General features: G+C 36.6%; 1 protein-coding gene across 1 annotated transcript in view; it reads left to right on the top strand.

Moving 5' to 3' along the window:
• The window catches only part of PI15 (peptidase inhibitor 15), a 29412-nt gene extending 18945 nt beyond the window's left edge, over positions 1-10467 (top strand). The window contains exons 2-5 of the mRNA XM_068984026.1: positions 5330-5448; positions 6650-6782; positions 6904-7019; positions 10332-10467. Of these exons, the coding sequence (XP_068840127.1) occupies positions 5330-5448; positions 6650-6782; positions 6904-7019; positions 10332-10467 (504 nt within the window). The remainder of the gene's footprint in view (positions 1-5329; positions 5449-6649; positions 6783-6903; positions 7020-10331) is intronic.
• The last annotated feature ends 2696 nt before the right edge of the window (positions 10468-13163 follow it).

Genomic DNA, 13163 nt, shown 5'->3' on the forward strand with positions numbered 1-13163 from the left:
TGGTCTTAACAGTAGACTTAAAATTAGAATGCAGAATATTTTCTTTTTCAGTATTATTTGTGCTATGTAGTTCTGATATTTTAGACAAGACTATAAGAAAGGGACTTTCCTGGCAGTCCAGTGGTTAAGATCCACCTTCCACACTATAGGGAACATGGGTTCAATCTCTCTCAGGGAATTAAGCTTCCACATGACTCAAGGCCAAAAAAACCCTAACATAAAACAGAAGCAATATTACAACAAATTCAATAAAGACTAAAAAAAAAATTGTCCACATGAAAAAAAATCTTTAAAAAGAAAGACTGTAAGAAAGATTATTTCTCAAATGACTGTATAAAAACACAGAAAAACTGTGTTTTTGGCAGTTATTATTCTGAGTACACTATACTTCAATGTGTAAATAATACTTACATGTGTTTTTTTCCCCAAAACTCATTATAATTAGTTCATGGGACATAATTTGTTGATGCTATTCCATTTATAATTCATTTGTGAGGTAACTGTGCTATTTTGCATTTTGATGAACTGTAATCCAAATTTTATAAATTCATATTTCATTAAAAATATCAGAAGAATAAATACTTGTATCCTTTATTAGAGAAACAAAATACTTTAAAAAGTTAATTTCAGTCCTAGAATACTATGATTTTCAATATAAATTTATTTTGTATTATTGATATTTTTGTGCAGATTTTTGCAGATAAAACAAAGAAGTTTGAAGTAATAATTTATCAGTTCAGTTCAGTTCAGTTGCTCAATCATGTCCAACTCTTTGTGACCTCATGGACTGCAGCACACCAGGCTTCCCTGTTCATCACCAACTCCTGGAGCCTACTCAAACTCATGTCTATTGCTTCAGTGATGCCATCCAACCATCTCATCCTCTGTCATCCCCTTCTCCTGCCTTCAATCTTTCCCAGCATCAGGGTCTTTATAATAATTTACAGAGCTAAATAACTGTGAAAAACATAATACAAAATATTTTTCATAATTGTAAAAGAATGTTATATCAATTCATTGAAAAACCAAGTACATAAAAAGACACTAACTTTTTATTAAAATATTATAGAATGTGTGTTCCATTTAATATACCATATTTAACATTGATTGTATGTATGTGTTTAGTCACTAAGTTGTCTCCAATTCTTTTGCAACCCCATGGACTGTAGCCTGTCAGGCTCCTCTATGCTTAGGATTTCCCAGGCAAGAATGCGGGATTGGGTTGACATTTACTTTTGCAGGGGATCTTCCTGACTCAGGGATTGAACTTGCATCTCCTGCATTGGCAGACAGATTCTTTAGCACCAAGCCACCTAGGGAGCCCTTAACATAGATTCAGTTCAGTTTAGTCGCGTCCAGCTCTTTGTGGCCTTATGGACTCTAGCATGCCAGGGATCCCTATTCATCACCAACTCCTGGAGTCTACTGAAACTCATGTCCATTGAGTCAGTGATGTCATCCAACCATCTCATCCTCTGTTGTCCCCTTCTCCTCCCACCTTCAATCTTTCCCAGCATCAGGGTCTTTTCAAATGAGTCAGTTCTTTGCATCAGGTGGCCAAAGTACTGGAATTTCAGCTTCAACATCGGTCCTTCCAATGAACACTCAAGACTGATCTACTTTAGGATGGACTGGTTGGATCTCCTTGCAGTCCAAGGGACTCTCAAGACTCTTCTCCAATACCACAGTTCAAAAGCATCAATTCTTCAGCGCTCAGCTTTCTTTACAGTCCAACTCTCACATCCATAGACTACTGGAAAAACCATAGCCTTGACTAGACAGACCTTTGTTGGCAAAGTAACCTCTCTGCTTTTTAATATGCTGTCTAGGTTGGTCATAACTTTCCTTCCAAGGGGTATGCATCTTTTAATTTCAAAGCTGCAGTCACCATTCTGCAGTGATTTTTGGAGACCCCAAAATTAAGTCTGCCTCTGTTTCCACTTTCCCCCCATCTATTTCCCATGAAGTGATGGGACTGGATGCCATGATCTTAGTTTTCTGAATGTTGAGTTTTAAGCCAACTTTTTCACTCTCTTCTTTCACTTTCATCAAGAAGCTCTTTAGTTCTTCTTTACTTTCTGCCATAAAGGCGGTATCATGTGCATATCTGAGGTTACTGATATTTCTACTGGCAATCTTGATTCCAGCTTGTGCTTCCTCCAGCCCAGGGTTTCTCCTGATGTACTCTGCATATAAGTTAATAAGCAGGGTGACGTACCCCTTTCCCCATTTGGAACCAGTCTGTTGTTCCATGTCCAGTTCTAACTGTTGCTTCCTGACCTGCATACAGATTTCTCAAGAAGCAGGTCAGGTGGTCTGGTATTCCCACCTCTTTCAGAATTTTCCACAGTTTGTTGTGATCCACACAGTCAGAGGCTTTGGCATAGTCAATAAAGCAGAAGGAGATGTTTTTCTGGAACTCGCTTGCTTTTTCCATGATCCAGCTGATGTTGGCAATTTGATCTCTGGTTCCTCTGCCTGTTCTAAATCCCGCTTGAACATCAGGAAGTTCACGATTCACGTATTGTTGAAGCCTGGCTTCAGCAATTTTGAGCATTACTTTACTAGCATGTGAAATGAGTGCAATTGTGCGGTAGTTTGAGCATTCTTTGGCATTGCCTTTCTTTGGAATTGGAATGAAAACTGACCTTTTCCAGTCCTGTGGCCACTGCTGAGTTTTCCAAATTTGCTGGCATATTGAGTGCAGCACTTTCACAGAATCATCTTTCAGGATTTGAAATAGCTCAACTGGAATTCCATTACCTCCACTAACTTTGTTCATAGTGATGATTCCTAAGGCCCACTTGACTTCACATTCCAGGATATCTGACTCTAGGTGAGTGATCACACCATCGTGATTATCTGGGTCATGAAGATCTTTTTTGTACAGTTCTTTCGCGTATTCTTGCCACCTCTTCTTGATATCTTTTGCTTCTGTTAGGTCCATACCATTTCTGTCCTTTATTGAGCCCATCTTTGCATAAAATGTTCCCTTGGTATCTCTTAATTTTCTTGAAGAGATCTCTAGTCTTTCCCATTCTATTGTTTTCTTCTATTGCTTTGCACTGATTACTGAGGAAGGCTTTCTTATCTCTCCTTGCTATTTGTTGGAACTCTGCATTCAAATAGGTATATCTTTCCTTTTCTCCTCTGTTTTTCACTTCTCTTCTTTTCACACCTATTTGTAAGGCCTCCTCAGGCAGCCATTTTGCCTTTTTGCGTTTCTTTTTCTTGGGTTTGGTCTTGATCACTGCCTCCAGTACAATGTCACGAGCCTCTAGTACAATGTCATGAGCCTCCATCCATAGTTCATCAGGTAGTCTGTAACATTGATTACTCATCTATTAAAAGGTTGTTTTTCAGTCACTAAATCATGTCTGACTCTTTGCCACCCAATGAATAGCAGCACACCAAGATTCCCTGTCCTTCACTATCTCTCAGAGTTTGCTAACTCATGTCCATTGAGTAGATGATGCCATCCAATCATGTCATCCTTTGTTGCCCCCTTCTCCTCCTGCCCTCAATCTTTCCCAGCATCAGCATCTTTTCAAATGAGGTGGCTCTTCTCATCAGGTAGCCAAAGTATTAAAAGGGTATTATGTGTTATCTTGCCATATTTAACTTAATCCTTAAATGGGAAGATTATATTCTAGATAATTAAAAGAAATTCTTTCTGAATGATCTTTCTTTCTACATAGACAGTGGAGATGTGGCCACTGTCACCATAGAATTGCTCCAGATCCTCTCTCAACAGTTCTGATTTACGTAACTTTGTGAGTGAATATATTTTAGTATAATTCTAGGTAGATTTATGTAACATAACTTCATTTTTCTAATTTAAGACAATTTTTGAACTCACAAATCTTTTTTGAGGGTGGGTGCCATGGTTTCCTAGGATGAAAGTGTCTCTTGAAGGGTTCATCAGTTATTGTTTTTCCTATTTTATTTCAAAGTCACTAAATTAATTTCCTTTCAGTTAAATTCATTGCTATATTAAATATATCTGTGTTTCCAGTTCATGACAATTCTAATATTCTAATATTATCATTACTATAAAATATTGAAATGACACAATGTAGTTTGACCTTTAAAAGTTGGCATAAGTGCAAATCCAACCTACAATGAGACATCATCTCATACCTGTTAGGATGGCTATTGTCAAAGACTCAAGACATAAAAAATGTTGGAGAGGATATGGAGAAAGGGAGTCTTGTGCACTGTAGATGGAAATGGAAATTGGTGCCAACACTGTGGAAAACAATATAGAATGTCTCCCCCCAAATAAAAATAGAACTACTATATGATATAGCAATTCTACCTCTAGGTATTCATCTGAAGGAAACTAAAATACTTACTCAAAAGGATACATTCACCCCAGTGTTCACAGTGGCACTGTTTACAATAGCCAAGACATGGAAGCAGCCTAAATTATTATCAACAGATAAGGGGATAAATGGAATATTATTCAGCTATAAGAAACAAGGAAATCTTGCCATTGTGACAGCATCGATGGAACTTAAAGGCATTATGCTAAGTGAAATAAATCAGAAAAAGACAACATATGATGTCACATAAATGTGAAATCTAAAAACAGCGACAATGAAAACAACACTGAATTCATAGATCTAGAGAACAGATGGGTGGTTGCCAGAGATGAGCTTGGGGTGGGTGAAAGGTACAAACTTTCAGTTATAAAATAATTCCTGGGGATGTAATATACAGTATGGTGACTATATTTATAGTACTGTATTATATATTTGAATGTTGCTAAAAAATAGAATTTAAAAGTTCTCTTCACAAGAAAAGAAATTTGTGGTGATGAATGTTAATTAGACTTCTTGTGATGATAATTTCGCAATATATATATATAAAAATCATTAAGTTGTACATTTGAAACATATATTGTTACATATCAATTCTATCTCAATAAAAGTTATAATATTATACATTGTCAGTTTTGGTTCATTATTTGAATAAATTTGATCATATTAATTTTTGAGATATATTAATAGCTCTGAATAAACTCCAGGGAAATCATTTGACTGTGGTAGACTCAAACTTTAGTGGTCAGTAGTTGTCTCCAAGTTATATCTAGACATGATATTTTGTCTGGACTTTGGGTCTAGATGCCACTGTTAAAACAATAAAGATTTGTGAGGAATAACCATACTGTATTGTCGAACTTTAAATAACAATGGTCTAATCTTGCTTTCTTTTAGTCAGGAAGTAGAAGAGAAAGAACTTTAGGAAATGGCAGCATCCTTTCTTGCCTCTTTTTGTTTGTTACTAGCAAACCCAGTAAGCTGAAGGGTTTTTTTCCCTTACACAGGTTTGGGATGAAAATCTTGCAAAGTCTGCAGAGGCTTGGGCAGCTACCTGCATTTGGGACCACGGACCTTCTTACTTATTGAGATTTTTAGGTCAAAATCTATCTGTACGAACTGGAAGGTAAGAAATAGTTTCACTGATACTGTTTATCCAGATAACTTTGTTGATAACTTTATTGCCTATGGACTCCAAGTGTTAGTAGCACCAATTTCAAGTAATATCTACAAGTATTTATTGAGAACTCACTATATGTCAGTCACTGATGCTTGGCCTATGACTGTTTTAGATGTCTTCAAAAATTATTTAAATTTTTAAAAGAAAATTTTTAAATTTTAAAAAATTTAAATTTTTTTCTAAAAAAACCCCCCAGCGTTCACCCTTGGAACACCATCCCTTAATCTATGCTACACTGCTGCTGCTGCTGCTGCTAAGTTGCTTCAGTCATGTCCAACTCTGTGTGACCCCATAGATGGCAGCCCACCAGCCTCCCCTGTCCCTGGGATTCTCTAGGAAAGAGCACTGGAGTGGGTTGCCATTTCCTTCTCCAATGCATGAAAGTGAAAAGTGAATTCTACACTAATCTCACAGAATCTTTGAAAGAATCAGGTTGTATCCTTATCCTCTCTCTTCTAGCTCAGAAAAACCCCCTGATAGTGGCAGAAGCCATTATTGTGCATGCAGCTTTCCCACGTCTGCATATCCCTATGTATGTGTTATACACATTCAATGTGTTTACACATATATGCATATATACATATGCACATATATGTATATGCAAGTATGTGCAACTGTGAATAAAGCTGCTTCCAGCAACAGGATAATTTTTCTACACTGTGAGAGATCATCATCCAGCATTCAAAGATTCATTCCCTTCCTTCCATACAGGGGAGAAAAACTGGGTATATTCTCATTAAATTAAAATGATACAACTTTAAGGGGAAAAAACACTCTGAGTCTAGTATCACAGTTTTTTTTTTAAAATCTATTTTTTAATTATGTAGAAGATTCCAGTGGAAGACATTTCTGACAAGGTAAAGATGATAATTCCTGAAAGATTTGCATTTCTCTTTTTGAAACAACCAGACTCATATTTAAACAAATACAGGATCACTTGCTCCAGGCCTGAACATTATCATATTTGGCTCTACTGGGAGGAATAGAGGATTCTGCTGGGTGGTGATGGTTACTGTGAAGGGGTGGATATGCTCTTGATTTGCCATTAATAGCCTGCAAAAGAACAATTAACTTGTAATTTAATGTGAGACCACTATATATTGCCACCGCTGTACTGTGAGTTCTCATTGTGTTTCTTGATATTTAGATACCGCTCTATTCTCCAGTTGGTCAAGCCATGGTATGATGAAGTGAAAGACTATGCCTTTCCATATCCCCAGGATTGCAATCCCCGATGTCCTATGAGATGTTTCGGCCCCATGTGCACACATTATACACAGGTTATTTTGTCTTGTTCAGTTCTGATTCATTCTTTTTTAAAAAAATGCTCTTTCTATTTTGGTGAACCTGCATTTTCTTAACTCCTGATTCTAATAATGATATATCGGTTTATTTTCTCAGATGGTTTGGGCCACCTCCAATCGAATAGGATGTGCAATTCATACTTGTCAAAACATGAATGTTTGGGGAGCTGTATGGCGCCGTGCAGTTTATTTGGTATGCAACTATGCCCCAAAGTAAGTATCTGGTTGGCTTCTACTTCCTGAAATCCTTAATGATGTTAAATATCTTTAGTCTGATAGATATTTTTAACAGGTAAATAATATGAGTAAGACTTAACTAACAACTCAGATTCTCAAATCTTCCGTCTTCTCATATATTAGAAAAGTTAAAAGCTGAAAGATTTCACGAGGATTCTAGATTAAAATATTGGGCAAGACAATTTGTGATTTGGAGATTCACTAAATTCTCCTCCTCATCTTTCTTTAGACCTGGTAATTATAAAATAAACATATGCTTCCAGGCTTTTGATAGCTTATATAAAAGTCTCAGGCAAGGATCTTCTAGGGAATTTATCAACACCACAGTATTCTCATCAATCATTCCTAGAATGTTGGCTTAACTTTTTCACTAGGAAAAGAAAACAAGCCCTTCTTCTTTCTTTTAAGGGTAGAATTAAAATCACAGTTTATTTTTTCCATAGGTGGTTAAGGAGACATTCAGAATCAGAAGGGAAAATTTAAATGCTATGACATCTTTTTAATGAAAGCTGTGCCATTATTTAAACTTCAGTATAAAAAATTCAGTAATTTCATCCTATGGCACACATAAAATTGTATATTTCATATTGTGAAAATTGAGCAAATATTGTAAAATATAGTTGTATTTTATATTTATGAGCATTCTTTTGTATTATGAGGATAAACAAACATTTGTTAACATTTGATAAAATGCCTTTTTGATAACAATGACTCTTTGGATAAAGTGTTCCAGTATTTATACATGAGTCTTTTCCCTTTTGGAGTAAATACTAAAATGTGCAAAGGATTTATGACACGCCTGGTGTCTTCCAAAGTAAGTCCCAAACAAAGATTTTTCTCCAGCTTTGCCAGTATGGGGAGGGAATGAGAAAACGTTTCACAAATAACTGCATTACTCATTTATATGGTCTTATGCCAGGGGCAGTGTTTTTGCAAAGTTAGAAAAATAGCGATTTTCCCAATGGTCCCCTCTCCACAGTTATTAGAATAGTAAGATTTGGAAAGTAAAATGCGACTGCATCATGAAAAGCATTAAAACTGTGCATTTGTTTGATATTTTCAGTTATGCACCTTATATTTCCCTATTAAGACTCTAACTCTTCTTTCTGACATAAATAGGCCAGGCAGTTCTCTAGTGAAAGAGGCTTTTATTACATTCATTTGGCTATTCTGTTTTTGGCCAATGATGGGATTTTTGCAATATTATTGATGAGATGTCTGATTGTTTTATGTCTAAGAGATTAAGATATTGTGTTAGTATGGTGTATTTGCTGTGACAGAGAACCATTTTTTGAAAGAGGCAGTGAAGAAAGTTTAAAAATTCTGACTGATAGTTGAATACCAGCATGGAGTTATCTCAAGCCTACTTGTTTTTCAGGGAAAAATGAAACACAGGGTTGGGTGGTGGGGGGGGGGTGGTGGGGGGGCGGTGGGGGGTTGAAGAGAAAGAGAGAGAAATGAGAGAATGAAAATGAATTAGCCTGAAAGGATAAAAAGTAAATTATGTTTTTCCATTGACTGATTTACTATTGAATATGGGGCTTCCCCAATGGCTCAATATTTTAGCTTTTCCACTGTTTTTTTTTTTGTTGTTGTTTTTACTTCATTTGACTTTACAATACTGTATTGGTTTTGCCTTACATTGACATGAATCCACCACGCATTGTACATGCATTCCTTCAACCCTGACTTCAACACACCACATTTTCTCCTGACCATTCAGTTTCCTTCACACTTTTGGCTCTGTGGTTATGTTAGTACTGTAGTTATAATCACCATGCTACTGTAAATAAATTCATTGCTTCCTCTGTCATAGCTAAAAGAGCTTAGTAACAGTAAGACGTTGTGACTGTTTTTATCCTAAATGCTGAATTTGGTGTATCATTATGGCCATCAAGATGAAGGAAAATATTGACAACATTCAGTTAAATGTGTTCAGCATTATTTCAAAAAATTAACAGTATTGCTAAAAATTATAATTGTGAGTTTACATATGGGAAAATGTTTTGGAATCATCTTTAGTGGCTGCTTCAGTTCAGATCAGTTCGGTTCAGTCGCTCAGTTGTGTCCGACTCTTTGAGACCCCATGAATTGCAGCATGCCAGGCCTCCCTGTTCATCACCAACTCCCAGAGTTCACTCAGACTCACATCCATCCAGTTAGTGATGCCATCCAGCCATCTCATCCTCTGTCATCCCCTTCTCCTCCTGCCCCCAATCCCTCCCAGTATCAGAGTCTTTTCTAGTGAGTCATCTCTTCACATGAGGTGGCCAAAGTACTGGAGTTTCAGCTTTAGCATCATTCCTTCCAAAGAAATCCCAGGGTTGATCTCCTTCAGAATGGACTGGTTGGATCTCCTTGCAGTCCAAGGGACTCTCAAGAGTCTTCTCCAACACCACAGTTCAAAAGCATCAATTCTTCGGTGCTCAGCCTTCTTCACAGTAAACCATTATTCTCTTACTGAGTTTTCCGTGTCTCATTTTATGAATACTGACAATCTAAACTATTCAACTTTAGAAAGAAATCCTTTGAACTCTTAAAATGTATTTTTTGTGCTTATGACAACTTCCTGCTCATGTCACTATTTCTAAGCCTCCCCAAATTGTATATATACTGTATATGGGCTTCCCAGGTGGCCCTAGTGGTAAAAAACCCACCTGCCAATGCAAGAAACATAAAAGAGGAGGGTTTGATCCCTGGATCGGGAAGATCCCCTGGAGAAGGAAATGACAACCTATTCCAGTTTTCTTGCCTGGAAAATCTCATGGACTGAGGAGAACCTAGTGGGCTACAGTCCATGGGGTCCTAAAGAACTGAACACAACTGAGCGACTGAGCACATACACCCTTATATATGTGTATATATATATACATATGTATGTATTTGTATATATTTTACTATCTTTATAATAGCATTAGCATGAGTTTTTAAAAAATACATTTAGGAGGACATAGCGTATGTGTTCTGGAAAGCTGCAGTAGGAAAGAGGCAGCTGTGGTGATAGATAGAGCATCAAGTCAGATGGGGGTTGACTAATAATGTCACTGTGCTTGGTAAATTATTGTAAATTAACATGATATTAACTTACTTAGAAAGAATTTTTAAAGTAAGATATATAGAATAAATTGCTACAGAAATAAGAAATGGATGTAACTTTCAGCGCTTTTCTAAAAATGACACACTTCTGAAAATGTCATCACACGTCAATGTGTGATCATGTGCTTAAGGACAATCAGATTTTTAAAAATGAGCAAGTAACACTTATGCTTTCTTCTTTTTTTTTCCTAGGGGCAACTGGATCGGAGAAGCACCATATAAAGTAGGGGTACCATGTTCAGCTTGCCCTCCAAGTTATGGAGGGTCTTGTACTGACAATCTCTGCTTTCCAGGTGTAACGTCAAACTACCTGTATTGGTTTAAATAAGTTTATCTTTTCCTCCAGGAAATATAATGGTTTCTGGGAATCATAGGCATATATATATATGGAGTTTTGCACATATTATACATATTTTATCATAATCTTGTTTTCCTTTTATTATTCATTGTAAAGATTAGTGTTTATCTTGTATGTTTGTTTAATCCTTAGAGGTAATCAAACATCCATTTCTATTTTCTGACCTCTAAGTCTAAACTAAAATACCGTGTGTGTAGTATTGACATAGTTGATGCATCCAGTTCCAAAGCTTGTTTTCCAAAGAAATTATGTCACATTCCTAACAAATAGAACATATATTTGGCCTATAAATACACATACATAGACGATGTAATACATAGATAATTTGATTTTGTAGTTAACTTGGAGAAATTTTTTAAAAATCCTATTCGAAACAATATGTTAGGTGATAGGACATCTCCTGCACCCATTTCTTTAATATCCCAAAACTGATCATTTGCAAACTACTAATAAAACCCCATGATATCTAGATATAATAATTAAGAACCATAGATTTCATTATGGAAATATTTTATTTGGGTCCACCAAAAGATATTCTCAATTTATGTAAGGTTGAACACATTTATTTTGCTTAACCTCTTTTACTGTACCAGTAATCATGTGTGGAGTGGTTATGATGGGCAAGGCACTCTGCTAGTTATGTTCTGATCATGCAAGGATAATAAGACATAATTCCTGTCTTCAAGAAGCTCACAAAAATATTCAGGAAATAATGCAGCGTAATTATTGGGTTGTCCAAAAAGTTTGTTCGGATTTTTCTGTGATGTTACGGGGAAACGAACTTTTTGGCTAACTCAATATCTTGCTGTAAAAACGTTATTTGTTAACAAATTGATTTTTCATGTAAATTTGAGGAAGTGAACCCAACGATGTTCACATGTAGGTGGAATAGGTGATAGGCCACACCGTGTAATATAAGTCTCCTGGTTAGCATGAAAATGTAGCTATAGTACTTGGAACTAAATGAGGCAGGGAAGAATGAACAACTGTGAGTGTAAATAGTTGATTTGGAAGCTGGAAAGCAAGACCTAAGTGAACTGACGAGGTCCAAGAAAAGTAAGAATCAGGAGACAGGCATGCAAACCCACGGAAATAGGGTTACCGTGCACACGCGCACACACACACATACACACGGAGAGCCTCAGAAAGGCACAGCCTGAAGGTTTAATATACCTTGAAGCCTGTGAGCAGGAGGTGAAGGATACCAGAAAGAAACATACAGGTGCTAAGGGTATTTTCTGCTCTCCAGTCTATTCAGCATGATGGTCCTTGAGCATCATGTGGAAAATCTCATGTACACACACAGACAGCGATGGTTTTGTGAAAGGGGCCTCTTCAGATGATTTTCTAAGCACTAATTACCAAATTCTATTACCATATCTAAGTAGAAGAATATCTTTCAGTTCTCCATTAAGTTTGCGTGTGTGCACGCGCAGTCGCTTCAGTACTGTCTGACTCTTTGCAACCCTGTGGACTGTAGCCCACCAGCCTCCTTTGTCCATAGGATTCTCCAGGCAAGAATACTGGAGTGAGTTGCCATTTCCTTCTCCAGGGGATCTTCCTGAATTAGGGGCTGAACTTGCATCTCCTGTGTCTCCTGCATTGGCAGGTGGATTCTTTACCACTCAACAAACTGGGAAGCCCCGAAAGTGAAGCATGGTGGAAAGCAAATCACTGTGAAAATTTCCCTCATGTGATTTTGGAAATATTTATTCCCAAATCACTTTCAGAGAGGAGAAATTCAACACATGGATCAAGACACTGAACACAGTACATTTTACATGTGCATGCATGTGCGTGTGTGTGTGTGTGGTGGGGGGGGGTTCAAGTTATATAATGCTGCAGTAGAATTACAGAATCAGTAAACACAGTTAATTCCAGAGTACAAATAACAGAAGGAAGCTACTTGTTTAAAATTCCCTACACATTTGCAGTTTTTTTAGTGTAGATTCATTGAAAGATGACAGATAGTTAATTAAATCCAATGGGGGATTATCCAGCATCTGGAGTTCAGGTGTTCATGATGACAAATAATTGGCCAGATTTCTTTCACATACTGAATCTGACCAAATGTTTTCCTATCAAACGACTTTGCTTTTGTGGGAACATATATAGTCTTTATTAAAAATAGGTATTTTTGGAGACTAATATGAAGAACAGAAATAACAGGAAGAGTCAGGTCTCAAATCAACTTTTAGGTAATATACACAGGCAATTGGAGAGAAAGCTCATTAGTGGGATATGTGTTTGCTTTATCTGGATAGCCTTTCTTGAGTTTCCTAAACTAGTTCTACAGAAGTAGTAAAATAACTATTAAACCAAAGAAAGGCTATAATCAGTTCCATCCTATTGCTGGTTTACTTGTGTGGCTTGATTTCTCAGGTCTCAAAAAGAATAATGATATTTGCCATGTGATTCACAGAAGTTCATTTGAAGGTAAAATTACCATATTAATAGAAAATCATGAATATTAAAAGTATCATTAATGCTGTGAAGCTTTTATTTGAGATAAAATTAAGTCTTTCATGAGCTCCTCTTTGGCAGAAATTCTGTCTTATCTTTGTGTGTTTATACCAGCTTCTTATATAATGGCTATAGTGTAATAGGTTTTTATATGAATGGGTTTTTAGAATTAACTCAACAGTCTAGTATTGCAAGAATTAGAG

This window comes from Capricornis sumatraensis, chromosome 11 (assembly GCF_032405125.1).
Source record: "Capricornis sumatraensis isolate serow.1 chromosome 11, serow.2, whole genome shotgun sequence".
NCBI lineage: Eukaryota > Metazoa > Chordata > Mammalia > Artiodactyla > Bovidae > Capricornis > Capricornis sumatraensis.